Here is a 27,653-nt window from a genome sequence, read left to right on the forward strand (position 1 = left end):
CAATGTGGAACTGTGTGTCCATGTTCAGAGAAATGACTCATTATGAGTCTGACATTGTAGAAGGTGTTTAATGTTCGACAGTAAATTTGATTCTCATGAAACCAGCTAGCGGCTAACAAGATGACACAAACCCAGCTGTCACTCAAATCGGCCCCACCCCTAATTATGTATAAATATATGGCTCAATATAATTTAAACAGGGCAGCACGGTGGTGTAGTGGTTAGCGCTGTTGCCTCACAGCAAGAAGGTCCGGGTTCGAGCCCCGTGGCCGGCGAGGTCCTTTCTGTGCGGAGTTTGCATGTTCTCCTTGTGGGTTTCGTCCGGGTGCTCCGGTTTCCCCCACAGTCCAAAGACATGCAGGTTAGGTTAACTGATGACTCTAAATTGAGTGTAGGTGTGAATGTGAGTGTGAATGGTTGTCTGTGTCTATGTGTCAGCCCTGTGATGACCTGACGACTTGTCCAGGGTGTACCCCGCCTTTCACCCGTAGTCAGCTGGGATAGGCTCCAGCTTGCCTGCGACCCTGTAGAACAGGATAAAGTGGCTAGAGATGATGAGATAAACTGTTGAATCCTATAAAAATTTACCTCCTGTACAGTTGTCATGAAGGGGGAAACTAGCTATAGAGACTGAAACTGTTTTTTGTCGCAGGCTGTATATGTTTGTTTTCACTGTAAAGTCAACATTTCAATTAACATGGGGCTCTTTGGGAAGTGACTTGCTTTTGGACCCTACCTCAAGTGGCCATTTGAGGAACTGCAGATTTTAGCGCTTCCGCACTGGCTTCACTTTTCAGGTTACCACTTGATTTTAACTCACACACACTCCTGAGCTCCTGTTCCTCTTTGTACAGAGTTTCTGGGTGTGTTCTCCTCAGCATTTGTGTGGGTTCCTCTGGGGTCTCCGGTTTCCTCCAACCTCCTATAAACCTGCCAGTAGGTTGACGGGCTACATTACAGTGCCCCTGTGTGTGAACAAGTGTGTGAATGTGTGTCTTCTGTTGTGTTGTTTGTTACTTCAGTGAGTTAAACTTCTAAATGTATAAATTACAGCCAACATCGTTTGTATAGAGACATTAGTGATCATTGTTCCACATGGACAAGAGTGGAATCGTAATTTAAGCGTGCTTCATGTTCAGTATTTCAAGCTGTTGTGCTTGTTATAATCAGATGCTAATTGTGAGCAAAGATTCTGAAGAATTTATTATTAATTTACGCTAGCAGCTGTAGAGTAAATTGTGACTCTCAGTCAGGATCTTTCTACTTTATTTCATTATTATTATTATTATTATTATTATTATTATTATTATTATTATTATTATCCTAACATTTTTAGGACACTCTTTTCCCCTTCAACCAATCATCACCATATTTCACAGGAAGAATCCCTCTGGGCTGAACTGAGTTGCTGTGACTTTTGATGCTGATCTGGATCACTGATCCGGAATGATCCATGAAAAACAGGATTTCTTTTTCAATCACTTATAACTCTGGCAATTTTCATGATTTATTCAATTTTTAATTTTAATTTTATTTTTATTTTTTTTGTTGTTGTTCAGGGAAGCAGGGCACAACTTTTCCTTGACCTTCAATTGACAAAGGTCAGCTAGCACAAATTACTGTGACTTTAGTCACAGTCTCTATCTAGTTATTATTATTATTATTATTATTATTACACATGTATAACAGGTGCAGCTAACATAAAACTGCACTGCATTATACGACACACACACACACACCAATGAAAAGTTGAACACACCTTCTAATTCAGTGTTTTTCTTTATTTTTATGAATTAAAAGTCACTTCATATCTTACAGTAATGATGGATGTTGTTTCTCTTTACTCAGTTGTTCGGCTCTTGACATAAAATGGATTACTACAGTTGTGGTGTTGAATAAGGCTGTTTATTTACTGTATGTTTATTATTTACTATTTACTGTTTGATCTCAAATGCATTAAGAAGGTAAGAAACTAGTCCACTAATGACCTTTTGATGAGACACATCTGTTAATTGAAAAGCGTTCCAGGTGACTCCCTCATGAAGCTGGTTAAGAGAATGACAATAGTGTGGAAAGTGTCATCAAGGGAAATGGTGGCTATGCTGAAGGATCAAAAATAAAATATCAAACATTTGGGGTTTTTTAACACTTATTTTGTTTACCATATAATTCTGTACGTGATCCAGATGTTATTTAATAGTTGTGATGTTTTCAGTATTGTTCTCAAGTGTAGAAAATAAATTGAGAAAATGCAGAAAAACCTATGAATGGGTCAAGTAGGGGTGTACAAACTTTTGACTATATATAAAATCTCATTAAATGAAGATATGGATTGGAATAAGAAAAAAAAGTTTGCTAATATTTATCATTATGTGATTAACAATTCACATATATAAGGCCATTAAATCCATTTATAGACATATTTATTAATTTCTCACTAAAAAGTGTCTTATTTCAATTGGCAGGTTTCAGATATTTAAATCTTTACAAAGCAACAATATCGACAGCATTAATAAGTTTATATTTGTGTAAAATGTATATTTTGACCCAGGCTAAGTGCAGGTGCGGTTAATAGTGAAAGAGCTGAGCTGATGGTTCGTCCATTTCCTGCATTTTCAGAGCAAAATCTCACACCATGCAGGATAAACCTGTTACACTCACATCTTCACATGAGCTTTCCAGTTACGGCCAATTTAAACATCACATTACTCTTTTCTCCATCATCGCGATCGAGTTTAAAGGGCTAAAACCCACTGGGATCTTCTCATAGTCAGAGGAGGTGTGTGTGTCAGCAGGAGGACTGAGATGGGCGATCTGTGTGACACAGGAAAGGCGTTAAAAAACAAACAAACAAAAAAACTTGGAAAGAAAAACTGACCATGTTGGATTTGACCAAGTCTAAAATTTAAATTAATTAATTAATTAGTTGGAAAGAAAAATTGACCAAGTCTTAAAAAAAAATAAATAAATAAATAAAAATTGACCATGTTGGATTTGACCAGGTCTAAAATAAAAATTCAAAATATAAAATAATAATAATAATAGGCGGCACGGTGGTGTAGTGGTTAGCGCTGTCGCCTCACAGCAAGAAGGTCTGGGTTCGAGCCCCGTGGCCGGCGAGGGCCTTTCTGTGCGGAGTTTGCATGTTCTCCCCGTGGCCGCGTGGGTTTCCTCCGGGTGCTCCGGTTTCCCCCACAGTCCAAAGACATGCAGGTTAGGTTAACTGGTGACTCTAAATTGAGCGTAGGTGTGAATGTGAGTGTGAATGGTTGTCTGTGTCTATGTGTCAGCCCTGTGATGACCTGGCGACTTGTCCAGGGTGTACCCTGCCTTTCGCCCATAGTCAGCTGGGATAGGCTCCAGCTCGCCTGCGACCCTGTAGAACAGGATAAAGCGGCTACAGATAATGATATGATTATGTATATATATATATATATATATATATATATATATGCCTTTGAAAATACAAATGAAAATATTCACAAAACTGCCATTGTTTCTGTGAACTGTCACTGACTTCCAAAATATTATTTTTATAATTCTGTGTCTTATTGGCTTTTTGCAAGCCTTTCCTTTCCTGCATTTGCATAATTTTCTCTGTTAATTTGAAACTGATGAGCTGAGAGTTATAGGAAATGCAGTGTTTCCTCTGTATTCAGACATTTTCAACTACATTTCCCATAATGCACTGCAGCCAGGAAGCCAGAAGCATGTGACTGTTTTTTTTTCTTTTCAGAAAATATCCAACTTTTTTTTTCTCTCTCTTTTAACCTCCTAAGGCCCAAGCTGTTTTTTTTTACATGCATTTTTTATTTCTCTTTGCTATTTGGGCTTATTAGAACCTGATTAGAATAAAAACTAAGCATCATCTTTTGATAAGATGTACTTTTAGAGAAAAGGTATGTCCACATATGTGGATTCTTGTTCCGAATTTCTAAAAAGTGCTGTCCACGCATGTGACCTAGGAGGTTAAATGTATTGCTTTAATTTCAGAAATTCTTGGAACTTTTTTTTTTTTCTCTGAATATTACCCTCTCTCTCACGCCATAATTTTTAATTATTATTATTTCCCCACAGTGACCCTAATATGGAGTCTTGTGGAACACATGAAATTGTTGAAAAAAAAAGTAAAAAAGTAAATAAATAATAAATAAATAAATAAAAACATTTTAAAAATGAGAAAAAAGCTATAAAATCTATGGGGTGAGAGAGAGAGAGAGAGAGAGAGAGAGAGAGAGAGAGAGAATGGTTTAAGCCATGACCTTATGATGCATGACGTGTCTGAAAAAAAAAAAAACATTTATAAAATGTTTATAAATGTTATAAAAAAAAACATTTATAAAATCCACTTCACTCTGGAATGGTTTGGATGGGCCTCGTGTCAGTCATTTTCCTCGATGCCATAAGATTCCAGGAGGAGGAGTCTCTCAACCGTCCCCATAAATCAGTACGAGCCAAATTTCTCTAATTTCTGGTGCTATAATTTGTACGGCTGGATGACCGAGTGGACAAAAGCTAAATGCTAGCATAAGCCACTCAGCACACTGGAGACACAGAGCTCGGATTCTAGCTGCTGTGAAGGTACAAGTGAAGTACCTGTGTGACATGTCCCTCAGGATATGGAAATCTAATGTCATTAATCATAATGAGCTGAATTTAATGTGTTTCTAACACTATAACTGGACTTTCAATTACTTGAAGGCCCAAGTGGGCAAATGCTAAAATGCTAACATGGTGACAAGACGATAAAGTCACTTGGATAAATTCAGTATGTCGTTAATCGTCAAACACAAGAAATCAGTGCCTGCTGAGGGGAGATGCGAATCAAAGAGCGAAGTTAGAGGCTAAGGAACAGACAGGTGAATAAAGAACAAAACTTCAGAGGAAACTTCTCGCTTTATCAGCTAATTCAGTATCAGAACTGTGTTGTAAACTGTAAAACAGAATGAATTAAAGTTGCTTGTTGTATCGAGAGAGTGCCACAGTTCTACTGCAGGGCCTAATGATCGTACTCGTTCTTATGGTAGTACAACTTGATAACTTTCGCTGAACTTTACTCTCCCGGCCACTGTAGGTCGTGGGGGCGGAGCTTTGTGAAGATAGGTAGGCTTTGGGATGGGCTCAGAAGGTTTAAAAAATCATTCAAATTATGAGCCCACCATTTAACTGTCAAAGAATTAGTTTTTTGGGGAAAAATTATATATATATATATATATATATATATATATATATATATATATATATATATATATTTAATTTTCTGTGGCAAAATGATTATACAACATATTTCTTTAATAAAAAAAATTTAGTGCAGAAGTTTTAATTTATTTGGGGTTTTCTGAAATCAACACAGGGTCAAAATTATACATACAGGGTCAGAAATTTACATACTATCACTTAGATTATCAATTCAGAGGTGCTGAAATTTCCAAAATGTCTTGTATCTTGCCAAGGCCGAGGTCTCTTAACTTCCTGTTAGTAATTATGATTGACTACAGCTGGTAGCTTCTCTGTGCCATCATAAAAAGGGTTTGCTTATAGCACTCATTGGATTGACCAACACATAGTAAAATGGGAAAGTCCAAGGAGCTCAGTGCAGATCTGAGAAAGAGGATCGTAGATATACACAACTCCAGAATGTCTTTTGGAGCCATTTCTGAACAACTGCAGATCCCAAGACAGGTTCAAACAATTGTATGTAAGTTATTGTAAGGTGTAGACACTTTGCCAAGCCACTTTGCTTTAAGAAAACCCAAACTGTCACCCTCAGCTGAAAGGGAATTGGATTGTATGGTCAGGAACCATCGTGGCACAGCCCTGCCATGACCTGGAAGCTGATGGATCACTGTCTACAGTTCAGTGAGTTTCACATCACCATGGACTAAGAGGCTGCTATCCAAAAAATAACCCCCTGCTCCAAAATTGACAACTTTAAGCTTAACTAATGTTTGAAGCTGACAACACAGACAAAGAAAAAGCCTTCTGGAGGAAAGTTGTATGGTCAGATGAGACAAAGATTGAGTTGTTTGGCCACAATGACCGCCATGTACAGAGGAACACTGTACCAGCTGGTGGTGGTGGTAGGATCATCATGCTCTGGGGCTGTTTTGCTGCCAGTGGAACTGGTTCATTGTGCAAAGTGGATGGAATAATGAAGAAGGAGGACGACCTCAGAATTCTTCAGCATAACCTCAAACCATTGGAAACGTGAACATGATTGGGAGTTACAACAGGACAATGAACTCTAACACGCATCAGAGCTGGTTGTGGAGGATAAAGCAGGCTAACATTAAGCTTAAAACAAGTCCTGACTTCAACCCTATTGAAAATATATACCGTGCTTATAAGTTGAGTCCATGTCAAGAAAAAGGAAAAAAAAAATGAACTCTACCAATTCTAGCATGAAGAGTCATGAAATATCCAACCAGAATTCTGCCAGAAGCTTGTTCATGGTAAACAAAAATATTTGGTCAAGGTGAATCTTGCGAAGAGACATTTTACCCAAATATTAGGTGTGCTGTATGTAAAATTTTTACCCTTTATGTATACTTTTGACCTTGTGTTGATTTCAGAAAACCCAAAGAAAATTGTGCACCGAATTCTAGTTGTTTTTTCTTTTTTAAATATGTATGTTGTATAATCATTCTGCCACAGAAACAGAACAGTTCAGAGAAATCATTGAAAGCCCAAATATTGCCATGACATTCATATCACTGTATGTAAACTTCTGACAAGAACTGTAAAAAAAACCAAATATCTCATCTCATCTCATTATCTGTAGCCGCTTTATCCTGTTCTACAGGGTCGCAGGCGAGCTGGAGCCTATCCCAGCTGACTACGGGCGAAAGGCGGGGTACACCCTGGACAAGTCGCCAGGTCATCACAGGGCCGACACATAGACACAGACAACCATTCACACTCACATTCACACCTACGGTCAATTTAGAGTCACCAGTTAACCTAACCTGCATGTCTTTGGACTGTGGGGGAAACCGGAGCACCCGGAGGAAACCCACGCGGACACGGGGAGAACATGCAAACTCCGCACAGAAAGGCCCTCGCCGGCCCCGGGGCTCAAACCCGGACCTTCTTGCTGTGAGGCGACAGTGCTAACCACTATGCCACCGTGCCGCCCAAAAACAAATAAACAAACAAACAAACAAACAAACAAACAAAAAAAATATATATATATATATATATATATATATATAAATAACAGTTGTTGTCAGAAGTTTACATACAGTGACATGAATGTGATCTTGGATATATCCTTTATTTAAAAAATAAATAATGAAATTAAAGCAGAGATTAAGATGAACTGTATTTTTCAGTAAATTTTTCACTTACTGCAAGTGTGTGATACACATCATCAGATGTCCGTCCTGCAAGGTTGAGAGCTGCGTACGTGTCGTCTTTAGCACTCGGCCCAGCGTTCTGCAGAGAGGAGGGGTGGAGAACGTGAGCAGGTTCTGCTGAAGACCTTTACAGTGAAAGTTTATTATGAACAAGGCAACCACCTGATGGACATTTCTGTAATATCTCACCTGATCGTCACCTTCATCTGCCTTTTTCTTCTGTCTCTTGCATCTGCTCACACAAAGTTAAATATTTATCCATCGTGAGCATCTTCAGAGTAATTAGTGATGAATTTATCAGCACAAATATTCTCACCTCAGCCAGAAGAGCGCAGAGAGAAGAGCAGCAAGGCCAAAAAATACGAGTCCAACAGCCACATAAACAATTACAGAGTTACCTGGTACCACACACACACACACACACACACACACAGAGCAGAACTGAGATCCACAGTGCATGATGTATAACGGTGCAGTGATCAAACAGGAACGAATAATCATCACTCTCACCTTTTAAAGTGACGGACACTGCAGCAGATCTCTCAGAGCCGTGTTTATTCTGAGCCTCACAGTAGTACTGTCCACTCTGTAGAGCTCTGTAACTCTGTCCAGATCCTACAGCTGAGGATTCGTTCTCCTTAAACCAGGTGTAGATCTCCACAGATGGGTTCGCATCACTGCTGCAGGTCAGAGTCACAGAACTTCCCTCCACTATCTCACCAGAGAAGTTCATGGACACTGAGACATTCTTTGGAGGATCTAAAATATTGTAATACAAATATGACCTTTATAAACAGAATACCTTTTGCTCTGGTTATACAAAATACTAAAAACTAAATCTATGCAGACAGCAGATAATCCAGAAATCCAGAACCTTTTGAGATAACTTCTGAGATAAAGATCTAGCCACAATAGATTTAGACAGATTCGTTAAGTGTGTGTAGATGAATGATATTGTTCACCTGCCTTACATTTCATAGTGATGTTCACAGGTGAGGAGCGCAGGTCTTCATGCCCACTGATGGAGCACTGGTAGCTGCCTTCATCCTTCACATTCATGTTTGTTAGCTCCAGCTGGTAGTCTCCACGCTTTTGCTTGTACAGATGCCCATCTTTGTACCAGGTGTACATGGGAACAGTGAGGGAAGGAATGCAGGAGCCACAGATCAACGTCACCCAGTCTCCCTCCAACACCATGTCCAACATTGGCTCGATGTCCACTTGGAGCTCTGCATTAAAGAGTACACTTTTAATTAGGGCTGTAGCTTGTTTCAAGAATATTAACCTGGTATAAATGTTCATATGGATAATGGAACTAATAACATGCTGTGTGTGTGTGTGACTGTTGCAGTAAAATCCTGAGTGATGGGATGGTGTGATCAAAAGGAATTACTCTCACCACCCCAAAATTGATTATTGTCCTCTAACACGACACCCTCAAGTGTTTTATTCCTTTTATACCACAGCAGCTTGTCAACAATCATGTCATACTTTTTATCCATTTATAGTTATATTCCTACACTGTTAGAAATGGGGTACAGTAGGAGTCAATTTCTGTCCCCCAGGGTACAGTCTACGCTAATGTACCCCTGCAGCTCATTATTAGACCTCAAGGGAACTATGTGTCCCTTTTTAGTGCCAAAAAGGTACATAGAGTGCTGTGAAAAAGGATTTGCCCCCTTGCTGATTTCTTCCATTTTTGCTTATTTGTCACATTTAAATGTTTTAGGTCATCCAACTAAGTCTAATATAAGATAAAGACGATGTAAGTAAACACAAAATGCAGCTTTTAAATGATTGCTTCATTTCTTCTTCTTCTTCTTCTTCTTCTTCTTCATTTAACATCCTTTTGTTCCCATATTTCATGGGGTTGGATGAGCTATGAGCGTTCTCCATCTCAGTCTGTTGTAGACCATCTCTTCTTCGAGGTTAAGTTCACTCAGATCTTCCTCTATACACTTCTTCCATGTTTTCAGGGGCCTTCCTCAGGGGCGTCTTCCATCAGTTACAGCTTCTGCTGCTCTCCGTGCCACACTACTCTCTTCTTTTCTTTTGATATGCCCGAACCATCTCAAACGTTGTCTTCTCATTAAATACCATATGCTTTCCACTTGACATCTCTCTATCACTTCCTCACTTGATATTCCCTCTTCCCAATTTATATTTGCCATATATCGGAGCATCCGGCAATCACATCTCTTCACCATGTTTTCAAGGTTCCCCGTCATCGGTCATGTTTCTGCTCCGTATCCAAGTACTAATGCATGCACAGTATGTTTGTACTCTACTTTTTAGGGGAATTCCTTGATTTATCAAAAGACTAGATATCTGTCTCCATTTTGACCAAGCAGCTGACATTCTGGTTCAAACTGCTCTCTCTGCACCTTGACCGCAGTCAATAGTGTTGCCTAGGTAACAGAAGCTTTCAACTTCTTCAATAGTACCATCATCAACCCTTATTCTGTCACGTCTCCTTATCTCAGCACCTTGTTCTCTTCTTTCTCCTCTTCTTGTACAGGCAGAGCAGACAAAGTTTTTGCCTGCTTGATTTACTCTCCTTAGTCCAGAACATCTCATGTGGCACCACTTCCTGCATTCTATACATAATATAGATTTGGCACCTACTCCCATTCTACAAACACTGCATAGATATCTACCTTGATCCCTGATCTCAACCTCCTCCTTTCCCGATATCATCATCTTCGTCTTTTCTAAGTTTACCTTCATACCTCGCCTTTCCATCTTTCTTATCCAGTTATTAAACATTCTTATTACTTCTTCTTCTGTCTCTGCTGTTAACACCACATCGTCGGCATACAAGAGTTCCCAGAATTCATCACTGCATCCTTCCTTTGTTACTTCCTCCATGACAATTATGAAGAGGAGTGGAGAGAGAGGGGAGCCTTGGTGGACTCCCACTCTGATATCAAACTCCTCAGAGATTCCAGCCTTAGACTTGACCTTTAACCTAGAGTTTGTATAGATAGCCATTATTGCCTGTATCATATGCTCAAGTACAAGTTGCTTTCTTAAAGCCCTGACAATTACATCTCTAGGCACCCGGTCAAAGGCTTTTTCAAGGTCCACGAAGATGTGATGAAGTTTTCTTTTTCTTTCTTGATACTTTTCTTTTAACTGTCTAATGATAAATTTTGCATCGGTTGTTGATCTCCCAGCCTGGAATCCAAACTGGCAATCTGTTTTTGAGAACCTTCTCCCAAACCTTCATCAGATCTTCTAGAAGCCGAACTCCTCTGTAGTTATTACAGCAAAGAGCATCCCCTTTACCCTTAAAAATCGGTATGGTAAAGCTGCTGCACCATTCCTCTGGTGCCTCCTCACCTTGTAAAAGCTTTTGGAAGAGCTTTGTGAGCTCCTGTACTCTCATCACTCCTGCAGCCTTTATAAGATCACAAGCGAGTTCTGTTGGTCCTGCTGCTCTTCCATTTTTCATGCTCCTGAGGGCTTTACATACCTCCGCTGGCATTATCTCATCAATTGGTCCCTCTACTTTATCTGCTTGCTCAATCTCATATTGATTTTCTTCATTCAGAAGTCCTTCATAGAGCCTCCTCCATACTCCCATTATTTCTTTCTTGTTAACTACTACATTACCATTCTCATCCTTCAGATATATAGCTCCATTGATGTCCTTGCAGTCCCTTTTCATCTGTTTTCATCTTCATCCTTCCTTCTGCTGATTCTATGTCCTCTGACCATTCTTGCCATGCCTTGATCTTTGTTCTTCTAATTTCTTGTTTCACAATTCTCTTTTTTCTCCTTATACAGTCTCTTACTATCTTCTGTACTTTGTCTCTTCCATATTCTAAAAGCTCGTTTCTTTTCTACTATTGCCTCTTGAACCTCTTCACACCACCACCATGTTTCTCTTTCTTTCTGTTTCCTTCCTGATGTCTCCCTCCAAACGTGTCTGGCCACTTCTATGCAGGCGTCACTAAAAGTCTCCCACCTTCTTTCTTCTTGGTAATTAAATAGTTCCTCTAGTTTTCTCTGGTACTCTTTTTTCACTTCTGGATTCTTTAATTTCCAGCTTTTTATTTTCCTCTCTCTTCTCTCTGCCTTTGGCCTTCTCATATATTTTAACACAACATCTGCACAAAGAATTCTATGCTGTGTGAGACATTCTTCCCCAGGTATTACTTTGCAGTCCTTTGCTCTTATTTCACGGTCTCTCCTCAGTAAAATAAAATCTATTCGAGTACAGTTTTTGCCACTTTTGTATGTTATTAGGTGCTCCTCTTTCTTCTTGAACCATGTATTTACTATTTGAAGGTTTATTTGTTGGCAGAGTTCCAACATATCGTCCCCTTCTTGGTTTCGTTTGCCAAATCCAAAATTGCCTATAACTTCCTCGTAGCCACCCCTCTCTCTACCAGCATGACAATTGAGATCCCTGGCTACAATAACTAAATCATTTGCTGGGATCTCTGTTATCCTTCCAAGAAGTTTTTCTCTAAATTCCTCTTTCTCCTCATCAGGTCTGCCCTGTTGAGAGGCATATACCGAGATAAAGTGGAGGATCTTCTTCCCACATAGAAGGACAATTTTCATAATTCTATCATCTGTCCTTACTATTTCAATAACATTCTCTGTCCATTCCTCCTTGGCCATAATCCCAAATCTTCTCTTACCACCCTTATTACTGCTTCACCATATTTCTCTTCTCCAGTGCCAAATATCTTTGCTCCTCTGTCCTTGTATCTTACTTCCTGTATGGCACAGACATCTACTTTTCTTCTTCCTAGAATTGCTGCTACTTCTCTTCCTTTGTTTTTCACTGAACCAACATTTTTCGAACAAACTCTGAATTGTCCAGCTTTATGTGATAACCGGGAGATTCTTAGCACCCCTTGCCAATTTAAGGGCTGCCTGGGACTAGGGGCCATTTTGATCTGGAGGTTCATAGCTTGAATCGATTGGAGCTGTATTTTTTTTTTCAGTTGGCGGATGCCCTTCCGGCATTCATTTATTAAAAGAAAAGGGTGAATCAAAACCTGTATCACCCATGTGAAAAAGTAATTCCCCCCCTTAAACCTAATAACTGGTTGGTGGCAACAACTGCTATTAAATGCTTGCAATAACTTGCAATGAGTCTTTTACATTGTTGTGGATGAATTTTTGCCCACTCTTCTTTGCAGAATTGTTTCAATTCAGCCACATTGGAGGGCTTTCAAGCATGAACTGCCCATTTAAGGTTTTGCCACAGCATCTCAATTGGATTCAACTCAGGACATTGACTAGGCCACTCCAAAACTGTAATTTTATTACTTTTGAGCCACTCAGAGGTGGACTTGCTTGTGTGCTTCAGATCATTGTCCTGCTGCAGCACCCAGCTGCACTTGAGCTTTAGGTTGCAAACTGATGGGCGGACATTCTCCATCAGGATTTTCTGGTAGAGAGAAGAATTCATGGTTCCATCAATTATAGCAAGTTGTGCAGGTCCTGAAGCAGAAAAGCAGCCCCAGACCATTGCACTACCACCACCGTTTTTTACTGTTGGTATGATGTTCTTATTTTGGAATGCTGTGTTAACCTTACACCAGATGTAACGGGACCCGTGTCTTCCAAAAAGTTCTATTTTTGACTCATCAGTCCACAGAATATTATCCCAAAAGTCTTGGGGGTCATCAAGATGCTTTTTGGCAAATGTGAGATGAGCCTTTGTGTTGTTTTTGGTCAGCAGTGGTTGGTTTGTGCCTTGCAACTCTCCCATGGATGCCATTTTTGCCCAGCACCTTCCTTATTGTAGAATCATGAACACTGACCTTAACTGAAGCAAGTGAGGCCTGCAGTTCTTTAGATGTTCGTCAGGGTTCTTTTGTGACCTCCTGGATCAGTCATTGAATTGCTCTTGTTTGAATATTGGAAGGCCATCCCACTCCTGGCAAGCTTTGCCATTGTTCCAAGTTGTTTTTTTTTTTTTTTCATTTGTAGATAATGGCTCTCACTCTCGTTCGCTGGAGTCCCAGAACCTTAGCAATACCTTTGTAACCCTTTCCAGATGGATAGATTTCAATGATTTTGTTGCACATCTGTTCTTGTAACTCTTTACTTCACAGCATCTTTTTAAGATCTACAGTATGAGCCTACTTCAGACTTCCAGCCCCAGCCTGATTCTATTTATGTGATATTTAGATCAAACAGGTCTGGCAGTAATCATGCCTGGTTGTGGCTTGTGAAATTGAACCCAATTATCAATTAAGTTTGGTTAATTGTTTGATTGGTTGTGGGGGTAATTACTTTTTAACATAGGGCCAGGTAGGGTTGGGTAACTTTTTTTTCCCCTTAATAAATGAAATCATCATTTGAAAACTGCATTTTGTGTTTACTTGGGCTATCTTTGTCTAATATTAAAATTAGTTTGATGACATGAAACATTTAAGCATAACAAATATACAAAAATAGAACAAATCAGGAAGGGGGTAAATACTTTTTCACAGAACTGTATACGGTCCAAAGCAGTATATAAAGGGCACAAATAAATAACTTAGAGGGTCCTGATCCAGTAACAAACCATTGTACCCCGAAAGGTACTTTATTTTCTGAGGGAGTAATCGGTTCCTATTCTCTCTTACATTATCGCAGCTCTATAAAAATAGAGCAGGCATAAAAATAAATCTGATTTGTTGCTGCACTACTGTCAGAACTGCTGTTATAGAAAATTAATCATCAGTTTATAAGCATCCAGAATCAACAGTGCTATGCTGCAATACTTTTAGGAAATATTTTATGCTAAATTTTCTGTTGCTTAAAGTTCCTCTGAAATCAAAACAATTGTTTCAGCACTTTTTATATCCGTCCCAGCTATGAAACTATTTCATAGAAACTTGAAGTCAAGAGGTCAGTTTGGTCAATTTATACAAACACTTCCTTTTAGGGAGACCACTTTATTTCCTTGGAAGTATCAGCATAGATACATTGTGATTATAATTGCGACAGGAAACACTGATGCTTATAAAAACTCTCCAATGAAGCATAAAAAAGATGAATATAATCAAACAGAAGAAAATACTGATCATAAGCATGGCAATAATTCAGGAGAAAATGCAAGACAGCTTCATGAGGATTTTCTGCAACAAACACACCCATTATAAGAAAAGTGTCCATTTTTCAAAGGCTTTCTCTCTATTCACTCCTCACCTGTTATCTCCAGTGTAACTCCATCTTCATTTGTCAGATCCTGGGTGGAGCCGCTGGTCCTGAAGCTGAACTGATAAAAACCAGCATCACCTTGAGTTACACTGTCCAGTGTGAGAGAGCAATTTAACCCATCAGCTAGAGAATGCGCTACAGGTCTTTCAGTCGCCGCGCCCTTTGACGTCCTATAGTGCCATGTGGAACTGGTGACCGTTTGACCAGTGGGGTAGGTGTATTTGCAGGGTAACACAACAGTGGAATGATGAACAGCACACAATTTGCTTGGTGTGTGAGACACACTCCAGTTCTGAGCCACAGACCCTGAAATACACATATATATGAAAGAGTGAAATTATTTATCACAGCTCTGACAGTAGTCCAGCTACAAATCACAGGGGCCCAGAGCATTTACTTTGGAAAAATTAGAGTGTTCAAAGTGGGCCACCCAACCTGCCTGAATACCTGAGCTAGGAATAATGGAATAGGGTTCTGGGTTGATTTTGTGGGTTTTTCAGAACCTGGGCCATGATTAAGAGGGACGGCCAGGGGCATTCGTATTGCACCGCTAGAGGTGAAATTCTTAGACTGGCACAAGAGAGATGAAAGTGAAAGCATTTGCCAAGAATGTTTTCATTAATCAAGAACGAAAGTCAGAGGTTTGAAGACGATCAGATCCCATCGTAGTTCTGACCATAAACCATGCTGACCTGCGAACCGGCAGGGTTACTCCCATGACCCGCCAGGCAGCGTGCGGGAAACCATGAATTTTTGGGTTCCGGGGGAGTCTGGTTGCAAAACTGAAACTTAAAGTCATTGACAGAAGGGCACCACCAAGAGTGGAGCCTGCGGCTTCCGGCCTGGACACAGAAAGGATTGACAGATTGATAGCTCTTTCTCGATTCTGTGGGTGGAGGTGCATGGCTGTTCTTCATTGGTGGAGCAATTTGTCTGGTTAATTCCGATAACAAATGAGACTTCAGCATGCTAAATAGTTACAAGGCCCCTCGTGGTGGGCGTCCCAAACTTCTTAGAGGGACAAGTGGCATTCAGCCATGCAAGATGGAGCAATAACAGGTCTGGGATGCCCGTAGATATCTGGGGCTGCACACACGCCACAATGGCCAGACTAGCATGTGCCTACCCTAGGCTGAGAGGTGCGGGCAATCCACTGAACCCCAGTCGTGATTGGGACTGGGGATTGCAATTATTCCCCATGAACGAGGAATTTCCAGTACTGTAAGTGCAGGTTATAAGCTTGTATTGATTAAGTCCCTGCACTTTGTACACACTGCCTGTCGCTACTAACAATCGGATGGTTTAGTGAAGTCCTTGACTCAGCCCTGCCGGGGCTCCTTACGGGCCTTGGTGGAGTGCTAAGAAGTTGATCAAACTTGACTATCTAGAGGAAGTAAAAGTCATAACAAGGTTTCCATAGATGAACCTGCAGAAGGATCATTAACGGGTAGCGCCCCACAGGGGGTGCACCGCCTCCTCCTCCATGCTCACAGGGAGCTGAGGCAAGGGGAGTAACCCTCTGGGGAGAAAGATTGCTGAGGTAACCCTTTTTTTTTTTATTTTTTTTTGTCGGTGTCCTGAGAAAACAAACGAGACAAAAACATCCATGACACTGGGCAAACAGCTGAAAGAGAGAGGCTCTATTAGAGGGGCCATTTCCCCTTTCCCAGAATCCAGTTCATCAGTTCAGCAAAACCTCCACAAATTGCACTGTTTCCATCTTGAACTATTTCTTCATCCATGTGTCATCTGTAGAAGACATGGAAGCTTTGAACACAATATGCCTGATATTTTCTTTCCTTTCATGGCTGCCTCTGGTCCATTACAACAGAATCATCATACAAAAACAAAACAAGGTGTTTTTTTTTTATCTGCTATAATATAAGTGAGAACAGGAACTAACTTGTTTTGCCACTGTAACACATCATCGCATGTAACTATACTAAGTAACTTTAAAAACGCACAATGGAATTCAACACGATATCACTTTAGATCCATGCATATATTTGAAATTTATGATATTGTATGTAATGCACACACATCTTGAAACATCGATAAAGGACATTTATTGTCAAACTCAAGAATTAATTCACAATAAAAAAATTCAAAGTGACAGTTGGTCCATGTTCGGACCGTCATGCTGGAGATTCTGGGTCTGTGTCGTCCAGGGGTCTCAGCAGCAGTGACTGAGGGGGTCAGGAATCTGTCACGGAGGTGAGCTAGCCTGATGTGCTGATCCTGAACTGGCGTCGTGACTCGAGGCTGACCAGGGCGTGGACGATCCCTGGTGCTCCCTGTCTGTCTGTAACACTGACTCAAACGGGAAATGGTCGAATGATGAACACCGAAGTGCCGGGCGACCTCTGTCTGTGTACTTCCGGCACGCAACATCCCGATGGCCTGTTCACGTTGATTTTGGCTTAGGCGTGGCATCTTCAATAATGACAATTTTCCCATCATTTCCCCCGGGTATTTATAGGCAAGATTGTGTGTGTACAGTGTATGCAAAATTTGTTTGAAAATTAAAGCCTGTCCATGTCATTGACTCAGGCCCGGCGCCAAGAATAGTTTACTAAGGGGGCAATTAGAAATCGCAAGGGGGCAAATATTTTTCATATAGTGTGTAGTAGTGATGGCGGTCTGACAACGTGTTTCAAACAATTAACTGCGCCAACCACAAAACCACCACGGCCCCGAAGGTTGCTTTAGTCTGGGAAAATCATGTGGCGCATATTACCAGGGCATTTACGCTTTATCAACCCCCGTGCCCACCTGTTAACCCTCCCCTCCAATTTTCTCACAGATACGCGTTACAACCGGAAAGATGCCAAACATAAAACCACACACACAAACCTACAGGCAAGTCCTTTACATTTAAAATACATACAAATAGCTCCGCGGCATGAAAACAAAACGTCAATGCAAGTCTAAGGTACTTGGCTCGGCGGCCAAAATCACAATTTAAAAAAATCAACAGACCCCGCGGCTGCACCAGTAATAGCCTTCCTGACTCGCACCGAGTCAACGCTAACCACTTAATCCGCGATCCCAGTTTAGGCGTGTAGGGGACTAAACACTCTGAAGTGATGAATTTTCACTCCTGCTGCATGGGGGGTGACGTCAACGACACATATTCTTACGCTATTTGCGCACAAAGCGGACCATATATGAACACATACACCAACATAAACGGAGATAAACTTAGCCTACAAAGAAAGAAAATGGATTCACAATATTGTGATTGAATTCATTTAATTCGGTGGGGGAAAGACTACTCCCGTAAACTGACTGCATATTACAGGATATTGCAGAGACAGTGCACTTGTAAGTGTACATGTAAAACCCCCGCCCGCCCTCACGACCCCGCCCCTTGTCCTTATCACAGGTCTGTGTGTGCGCAGCTGTGTCAGCATTACATATCTATGTCTAAAACAGGTGATTTATGTGAAATGTATTTTTGTGCAATGCGCAACCACTTAATATTTCGTATTTGAAAATGCAAATTATTAATACGTCTATAATACATTATATTTTCATAAGAAAACAAGTGATCTGAGTCTCTGTTGAGGGGGCGGGGCTGTAGCCACGAGGGGGCGACGCCCCCTTTCGCCCCCCCACGGCGCCGGGCCTGCATTGACTACCCGAGTCATATTGTACGTTATTGAGTACAACTCCCTTAAATTCTGATTTGAGCACAGATTTGGAACTTATTCGGGCGGAACGAAGTTATTTTTCCATTGTGATATATTTCTTTTCTTCTTGAGATAAACTCAGCACGAATTCAGCAAGTTTTATCAATGTGCGTTTTTAAAGTTACTTAGTGTATAAGTGGATAAAAAAAGGCCGTTAAGTTCTTTCAAAAATAAATAATTGTAATTGTAACAGTAACTCAGCTTCATCACTCCACACTGTCACTCAGTGTTTCACTGGAACAGTAACACAGCGTTTCATAATGTTCACTTCTTTTTTCTCCCAGTCATGTAATATTACAGCTGTAACTCAGATAAGAAATAAATATTACCCAGGTGTGAAATCAATCAGGATAATAAGGAGCACGTGCAAGAACACTGCAGGTCATCGTGTATTTATCAGATCAGCAATACGCAGTGTCATATTCAGGAATGTGGAGTTCTTCTCCATGTTACAGCTCACACTGAGTTAATTTACAGACTATATTTCTACAAACTTCTCTAGAAATGCAGAAGAAGGGATCTTCCATCATAAGAGCTAAATGTGATGACTTTACACTCCAGACTTCAACAAGAAACATTGTTTTAAGTGTCTGTTCATCTCATCTCATTATCTCTAGCCGCTTTATCCTTCTACAGGGTCGCAGGCAAGCTGGAGCCTATCCCAGCTGACTACGGGCAAAAGGCGGGGTACACCCTGGACAAGTCGCCAGGTCATCACAGGGCTGACATATAGACACAGACAACCATTCACACTCACATTCACACCTACGCTCAATTTAGAGTCACCAGTTAACCTAACCTGCATGTCTTTGGACTGTGGGGGAAACCGGAGCACCCGGAGGAAACCCACGCGGACATGGGGAGAACATGCAAACTCCACACAGAAAGGCCCTCGCCGGCCACGGGGCTCGAACCCAGGACCTTCTTGCTGTGAGGCGACAGCGCTAACCACTACACCACCGTGCCGCCCCTTAAGTGTCTATTGTTTACAAAAAAAAAGGATACCTGGTATCACTTGGAAAAGGATCGCAGTTAATTTTAGCAGCAGCAGCAACAGTGATGAGGCATCCTGTAAGAGTCAGAAAGGGTGAAAATGGTTTTTACAATATTATTTTAACAATATTTTGCCAGTAATCAGGTTATCAGTGTCCGAGCATAATGCATTACTCATAGAAGTGTAAAGGAATGAAATAGATATTTGTCTTACCATGAGTTAATGTGTCTATGTCTTTAGGAGGAGAACTCCAAGTCTGTACCAAATTCTCAAACCTGCTGAGTGTCTGAGAAAGAAAAAAAAAACACTGAGTGTCTCAAAACTGAACTATAAACTTCCTCCTTGGGATTAGGATCAGGGCAGTGATTAACTCTTTAACTGCTTAACTGCTCTGTGCTGTTTAATCAGAACAAACCCTGGTCTGGTGTGGATTTGTGCAGACGGTGAAATAGTAGTGGATGTGTGCCATTGTGTCCTAGTTAAGGGTTGGGGAACTGAAAAGGTGAAAAGGTGTGGTGGGGAAATGTGGAGGAGCTTACATCAGGCTGACCCAAGCCAGCTGTTAGGAATTAAGGACAAAGGGACAAAATATTGGGCTCCTCATCCACACCCACTCCTCCACCACCACCACCACCCTTAGCTCTAATACCAAAATGATCAATTTCAAATCAGATTTTATCCGCAGCCTTGTAGTGACACAGATGGAGTCTCTAACAACATTTCCAAGTCCAGTGTTACACACCCATCCAGGCCATGTGCTCGTTCGCAAACATTTCCTCAGTACGATTATAAATATACAGATCACAAATCAGGACAGGGATGGGATGGAAGTGGATGATCTGCTGTGACGACGCCTAACAGGAGCAGCTGGAAGAAGAAGAAGCTCAATATGCTTATAAAGCACACAAGGGCAAGTCAGTTATTTTAAAAATAATTATTTTGAATTAGTGTGACAGTTATCCATCCATCCATTATCTGCAGCCACTTATCCTGTTCTACAGGGCCGCAGGCAAGCTGGAACCTATCCCAGCTGACTATGGGCGAGAGGCGGGGTTCACCCTGGACAAGAGTGTGACAGTTATATTCCTCCTTTTAACTTCAAATCAAACAAGAGAAGAAAAAAATGGAGGAGAGGAAAGAATGCTCTCACTAGTGAATGAATGATGAAAGAAAAGTAAAATCAAACACTTACTGAAGAAATTACTGCAAGACACTAAATCATGAGAACAAACAATCATGAACAGTCATGAAATCGTGAACAAAACAAATTAAGTTATCTTTCATCGTCTGCCATTGGAATTACATCCTGACCCTCTTTTGATGGATTTCATCTCATCTCATCTCATTATCTGTAGCCGCTTTATCCTGTTCTACAGGGTCGCAGGCAAGCCGGATCCTATCCCAGCTGACTACGGGAGAAAGGCGGGGTACACCCTGGACAAGTCGCCAGGTCATCACAGGGCTGACACATAGACACAGACAACCATTCACACTCACATTCACACCTACGCTCAATTTAGAGTCACCAGTTAACCTAACCTGCATGTCTTTGGACTGTGGGGGAAACCGGAGCACCCGGAGGAAACCCACGCGGACACGGGGAGAACATGCAAACTCCGCACAGAAAGGCCCTCGCCGGCCACGGGGCTCGAACCCGGACTTTCTTGCTGTGAGGCGACAGTGCTAACCACTGCACCACCATGCCACCCCTAGTATAAATCTGTCAGCTGAAAACATAATAATAATAATAATAATACCATAATAATAATAATAATAATAATAATAATAATAAAGCAGGGTGGCATGGTGGTGTAGTGGTTAGCACTGTTGCCTCACAGCAAGAAGGTTCTGGGTTCGAGCCCCGTGGCCGGCGAGGGCCTTTCTGTGCGGAGTTTGCATGTTCTCCCCGTGTCCGCGTGGGTTTCCTCCGGGTGCTCCGGTTTCTCCCACAGTCCAAAGACATGCAGGTTAGGATAATTGGTGGCTCTAAATTGACCGTAGGTGTGAATGTGAGTGCGAATGGTTGTCTGTGTCTCTGTGTGTCAGCCCTGTGAAGACCTGGCGACTTGTCCAGGGTGTACCCCGCCTTTCACCCATAGTCAGCTGGGATAGGCTCCAGGTCACCCACAACCCTGTACAGGATAAGTGGTTACAGATAATGGATGGATGGATGGATGGATGGATGGATGGATGGATGGATGGATAAGAAAGCAGAGGTTTCTCTGCCTGTTTCTTATGCTGGTCATGAGTGCTCCTTTTGACTTTGCTGCCCTCTAATGGTGATCTGCATAATCGCTGAAAAGGAGCCAAAGTTCTAACTCATGCTCTATTTGAGTGAGCTTAAATAAAGAAATAAAAAGCTTAATAACATTAGAAAAACTACAACATTGAGTGTATGTAAATTATTAACCCTGCATGTATAATGTTGACCCTGTGTTGATTTCAGAAAACCCAAAGAAAATTAAAACTTGTGCACAAAATTCTATTGTTGTTTTTTCTATTAAAGATGTATGCTGTAAAATCATTCTGCCACAGAAAAAGAACAGTTCAAATTACTGAAAGCCCAAATATTGCCATGAAATTCATGTCACTGTATGTAAACTTCTGACCACAAATGTACATCCCTTCCTGCGTTTCAGACCTGAAACACATTCCAAAAAAAAAAAAATTGTTACAGGGGCAGTTTGGGGCAAGTAATGAGGTACAACAATTAAATAATGATGTGATTTGAAACAGGGGACTGTAATCATGATTTGGGGCAAAATCAGTATTCTAATTTTCAAAGACACCCATCTTTGAGGAGTAAAGATGGGCTGAAGATCTCCAGTTTGTCAATAAATTCATGAGAAAAATTTTGAAATGTTTAAAAACAATGTTCCTCAAAGAAAGATAGGAAGGGATTTGGATATTTAACCCTCTACGGTGCATAATATCATTAAATGAGTCAAGGAATCTGAAGAAATTTCACTGTCCAAAGGGCTGAAACCTAATCTGAACCCCCGTGAGCTCCGATCCCTCACTGCATCAAGAACCGTCGTTCATCTACAGCTGATGGAACCACATGGGCTCGGGATTACTCTGGAAAACATTTGTCAAGTTACAATACAGAGTTACATCCACAAACGGCAGTTAAAGCTTTACTGTGTAAAAAGGAAGCCTTATGTTAACTGTGTCCAGAAGCGCCGTCGACTTCTCTGGGCTCGGAGGCGTCTGGGATGGACCATCACACAGTGCGAATGGGTATTGTGGACAGATGAATCAGTATTCCAGGTCCTTTTAGTAAGAAATGGACACCATGTGCTCTGGACCGAAGACAAAAAGACTGTCACCATCCAGACTGTTACCAGGAACAAGTCCAAAAGCCAGGGTGTGTCATGGTATGGGGTTGGGTCAGTGCCCTTGGTAAAGGCACCTTACACTTCTGTGATGGAGCATTAATGCAGAAAAGTACACTGAGATTTTGGAGCAACATCTGCTGCCTTCAAGACGACGTCTTTTCCAGGGAGATTTCAACAAGACGATGCTGTGGCAGCGGGGGCGGAGTCAGGGAAGGTAAGTGGCAGAATCACTACACCTGAGAGCAATTAACCTGTGTTTGTGTCTTCCCAGTGACCACGCCCTATATAAGGAGTGAGAGCAGAGAGCAGAGGAGATCCCTGAATGAGACACCCGTCATGTGCGTGTCTGTTTGAGTTATGGTTAGACTGAAAAGTGAACCAATAAATGCTCATTTGAACCTGATCTCTGTCCTGCCGTCCTCTGTGCTCCACCCACCAGTACTGAACCGTTACAGATGCAAAACCACATTCTGCACACATTACATTACAAAAGCTGTGGAAGAAGAGGGCGTGTCCCCTCTGTCCCCAATAGAGAATGTGTGGAGAATTTAGAAATGAAAAATATGACAGTGACGACCCCGTACTGTTACACACCTTAAGACCTGTTTACAGGAAGAACAGGACAAAAATAACACCTGAAACACTTCATCACTTGGAGTCTTCAGTCCATAAACATCTCTGAAGTGTTGGGAGAAGGAACGGGAACATTATAAAGTGGGAAACGCTTTACTGTAACAACTTTTTTTGAAATGTATTACAAGAATCAAAATTGAGATGTTTATTTTGTATGTATATTGTGTATATAGTGTTTATTTTAGAAAAATATTGAGGTAAAACATCAAATAATGTTCTGTTGTATTGTATTGAGTGCAGTACAGGTCAGAGATCATTTACAAATCAGTGTGTCAATTTAAATTTAAATTTCAACACACAATTCCATCCATCCATCTTCTGGCGCTTATCCAGCTCCAGGTCATGGGGTAGCAGCTGTGAGGGAAATTTAGTGGATGAACATTCCTATTCTCTGTGTTTCTGTGTGTTGAGCTCAAGTGGCCTAGTGTACTGAGAAAGTTGTTTTTCCAATGCTGTAATCGCCTTTCTGTGGTCTTCCTGATGATAAGCAGGGTGCCTGAGTTCTCCATAACTACGCGTCCGCCTGCACATACAAGAGCACGCCAGGTGCACGCTTTAACAAAGCTTCATAGAAAATCTTGAGCCAATCACATGAAGATACAAGCAGTAAGCGAATGCCTTTAGAGTATAATACGGTAGATAACAGCCACTAAAACACAACTCAGAGTGCGCATACTCTCGGCATCATCAGAAGTGGTGTCTTCTTCTATTCTCTTTCCTTTCCTATTTTATATATCTGTTTTATATGATCTATTATAATAAATAACTGAAAAGACGACTGCTAAGCGTTCTGAAGTGTTTATTAGAAATTTCCATTACAATTTAGCGTCCCCTGGGTGGGCCCTACGCGTCTGATCCTCGGACGACGGACCATTCCCAAGGTTACAGTGCGGAGCTGAGAACTCGGACGAGAGACCAGACCATCAGGGCTCACCGAACCAGTAAGTGATAACTTTGCATTCTTGTGTAAAGAAATTAGTGGAAACAGTATTTAAAGAATGATACCGTACAAGAAATGGACAGAGATTTGTCCTAGTATTTAAAGAATGATAAGAGATGGACAGAGATTGTCCTAGTCAATGAAGACTGATATAAGAGATGGACAGAGATTGTCCTAGTCAAGGAAGACTGATATAAGAGACGGACAGAAGTTTGTCCGAGCCCAGAAGGACTGCTAAGCTGTGGTACCATCAATATGTTTGCTGAAACAGATAAAACACAATTTTGAGACAATAAACTGCGAGTAGTTTATTGGGTTGTGTAAGAGAATTATCCGCCTAAGTGACGACTGGGTAATCGCTCGCCTACTTGAGGAGGGGAAGTACGGGTGCGTGTCTCGACAGACTCACATTCAGCGATTCGTAGGAATTGAATCTTGCTCCCTTTGTTCTGTGTGAACAACTGGCCCATTGGGGGAACGGGATAGAGAGCTTCGATCACAAAGTCGCAAAGACACACCGGTGTGCACGCGAAATATTGATGAATTAACAGAGTACTGTCCTCCTCCAAATTCTGAAACAGAGAAACAGATTTTGTACACGTGCATGAGTTGTCTTTGAGGTTGTTGTGCTAAATGATACCGACTTTAGTTTAAGGCAAATGTCAGATAATTTTTTATTAATAAGAACACACCGAAAGGATTATTGTGTCACATTTTTGGACATAGTCCAACTTGCTCTTCTTGTGATCCTAATAAAAACTCAGCCATTGTTGTCATAACCTACTGATGTAACAGTGTACAATGAGGAACAGAAACGGTAAGTTAGGGAAAGAAAATAAAAAGCAAGTAAGCCTGAAGCTACATGTGCTATAATAAGAAGTGGGTGTTCCTATGACAGCCCAAACATCCAGTTTATGAAAACCTCATATGGTGAGGATTGCTTAGCACAGTTTGATATATGGATAAAGGACTTAGAATTCCCTGAAAAGGACAGTTTTAGTCCCAGGCAGATAGAACGGTTAGAAGAAAAATTGAAACGGAAGGAAAAAGAAGTCTGCAGATAATGTTAAGTTCTTAGGGGACTGGAGGGCGTTTTCTGCATGGAAAGAAGAAACACTTAAGAGAGAGTACAAAAGAGAGAAACAACAGGCAGGGCTCTCACCCTCTTCTCAGTGTTTGAAATTTCAGATGGACCCTGACCTGGAGTCTGCCCCACCACCCTGACGCACACTGCCTCCTCAGCAAGGCGGAGCATCACTCCCACAAGTGCTTCACCTACAGAAAGGGGGAGAAGTCGAGACAAAAAAAAAAACTGAGCCTCTGGAATCTCTCCCAGCCTACCAGCCGCCTCCAGCATCAGCGCCTCCCCTTGCTTCTCCATCACACATGAGATCCGGTCTTGCATACGGCGATGGAAAAGACACCATCATGGACCTGACCACATGCTCACCAGTGGGTCCACAAGGCCGTAACCTAAAGTCTGAAGTCCTTCATCTTCCAATGATGGAAGTGGCTGGAGCTGACGGCGTGCTTCTAGTCCACAGACCCTGGATGACAGCTGACATGAAGGAAAGCATGGCTTCTCTTCCCAACATGAGAGAGATAGGAGGAAAGAGATTTAGTAATGAGCTGTTGATATTTTGCAGAGAATTCCAACCAACCACCCATGAACTTCGCTGCCTACTCATGATCAAGATGGGTATAGATTGGAACAAAGTTTCCAAAGAGTGGCCAGAAGCTGACCAGTGAGCAACTACACCAAACTGGAGTGTGGCTGGCAATGGTGAGTACAGAGATACCGTCACTGCTCTCTGTGCTTGTCTGGACAGTGCTTTCCCTTGAACATAGACATTACTAAGATCAGTATGTGTAAGCAAGAAGATGGTGAAGTGGTGTCAGCGTTTCTTGCCCATCTCACCGCCGTGCATGAGAAAAAAAAAACACAGTGGCCTGACCAGGCCCATGACCCTGGCTGCAGTGGAGGGCACTCCTGAGCCTCACCAAGATTGAGCAGTATGCTGTGCATGCAGAAAAGCTGCTGAAAGAGAAGGAGAAGACAAAGTCAACACAAAGAGACCAAGACCTACACGCCGCCACTCTCACTCTTCCCCAGACTGCTCAGCCTGGACCTAGAGGAAAAGGTCGAGGTAGGGGCCGAGACAGGACAACCTGGAGTGACTTGTCCTGGATAAAAAGTGCAACCTGCTACAACTGCAATCAGAAGGGACACATTGCTCGAGATTGTCTCCACAGTAGCAGCCAGAGGCCCTGTGAGGAGTACAGCAAAGCAGACTGACGGGCGGACTCCGGGAATTGGCCCCACACAGAGAACAGGGGAGGTAACACACACACACACACCTGATGATACACATACACATAGACAGGAGCATTCACATAACGTTAAACACATTAGTAGCAGCACCTGCATGCAACAGCAAGACTACACAGAAACGCCCGATACACCAGTCCAGATAGATACACCTGAAGTTGCATTAAGTTTGTTAAAAGACACAACTACTCCCTTCTCTAAACTCCCTTGTATGCCCCTCACTGTGTGTGGGCATGTGTTAACCTTTTTAGTAGATTCTGGAGCAGGACATTCAGTGATACAACATGGGGTATTTCCAGTAGACCCACCGCTCAGCTCAAATTCTATTCAGACAATGGGCATCTCAGGACGACCTGTAACCGAAACTTTCTCAGTCAACCTCCCGTGTGAAAGCGAGGGAGGAATAGTTATGTCCCACTCATTCCTCATCTCACATACATGTCCAGTAAATTTGTTAGCGCACGATTTAATGTGCAAATTAGGAGTAAATCTCACGTCCACTCCAGATGGACTAACTATTGAAGTAAGTGAAATGTGCAGTGTGCAGTATGGGTTTGGAAGCCCCCTGTATGTGTATGTCTGGCGGCTCTGCTCAGATCAACTCACACAAACTCCAAAACACCTTGTACAGCTCGCACACTTGAACACCTCATCAGTTGACACAGATTATATGAAAGAGGAAGATTTACATTGCACAGCACATGTTCACCAAGGTCAAGATGTAGAGTTTGAAAAGACTTGGTTTGCAGACCCCCACGCACGTGAAAGACTGACCCTCAAAACTACATATTGGTCTAAACATTATTGTGCTGTGCAGGTCCATTTTACTCGTTGTCCGAACAGCTGCATCAATGTTCATCGCAGTGTTCTCAAACATGTTATACGCGGCCTCGTGTCAGAGGACTCTGAGGTCGACTGCTGCCAGTATGATTTCTTTGACATCGTTAATTCTATACCCCATGTCTCATTAGCAAAGCCATGAGCCGCCCATTGGAAAGACGTGGGGGAGTGGGTCAAGAAGAGCGCAGCCAATGGCAATGATTGGTCCCAAACAGAGGACCCTAGTGTGTTGTTTTGCCAAAAGCATGGGGTCTACAAACAAAGTCATGCTATGTGTGTGTATGTTAAGCGCAGCGTAATATTAGCCACTGATGACCGGGATCCTGGGGACCCCAGCCATAGTGGCCTGTTTGTCTCTG

General features: G+C 41.8%; 1 protein-coding gene across 4 annotated transcripts in view; it reads right to left on the bottom strand.

The window, feature by feature from the left end:
- Nucleotides 1-2,364: 2,364 nt before the first annotated feature.
- The window catches only part of LOC132866460 (B-cell receptor CD22-like), a 33,485-nt gene continuing 8,196 nt past the window's right edge, over nucleotides 2,365-27,653 (bottom strand). Inside the window, exons 1-10 of one of the 4 annotated variants that reach the window (XM_060899242.1) lie at nucleotides 24,535-24,622; nucleotides 19,428-19,500; nucleotides 19,226-19,289; nucleotides 14,517-14,834; nucleotides 8,318-8,584; nucleotides 7,866-8,114; nucleotides 7,672-7,753; nucleotides 7,545-7,587; nucleotides 7,348-7,434; nucleotides 2,365-2,814 (exon numbers count right to left, since the gene is read on the bottom strand). In XM_060899242.1, coding sequence (XP_060755225.1) covers nucleotides 2,701-2,814; nucleotides 7,348-7,434; nucleotides 7,545-7,587; nucleotides 7,672-7,753; nucleotides 7,866-8,114; nucleotides 8,318-8,584; nucleotides 14,517-14,834; nucleotides 19,226-19,289; nucleotides 19,428-19,430 — 1,227 coding nt within the window. In that variant the 5' untranslated portion in view covers nucleotides 19,431-19,500; nucleotides 24,535-24,622 and the 3' untranslated portion in view covers nucleotides 2,365-2,700. Of the gene's footprint in view, nucleotides 2,815-7,347; nucleotides 7,435-7,544; nucleotides 7,588-7,671; nucleotides 7,754-7,865; nucleotides 8,115-8,317; nucleotides 8,585-14,516; nucleotides 14,835-19,225; nucleotides 19,290-19,427; nucleotides 19,501-23,484; nucleotides 23,514-24,534; nucleotides 24,623-27,653 lie in introns of those variants that run through there. The other 3 variants (XM_060899241.1, XM_060899243.1, XM_060899240.1) reach the window with 3 other exon arrangements.

Source organism: Neoarius graeffei, chromosome 18, assembly GCF_027579695.1.
Source record: "Neoarius graeffei isolate fNeoGra1 chromosome 18, fNeoGra1.pri, whole genome shotgun sequence".
NCBI classification, from domain to species: Eukaryota; Metazoa; Chordata; class Actinopteri; order Siluriformes; family Ariidae; genus Neoarius; species Neoarius graeffei.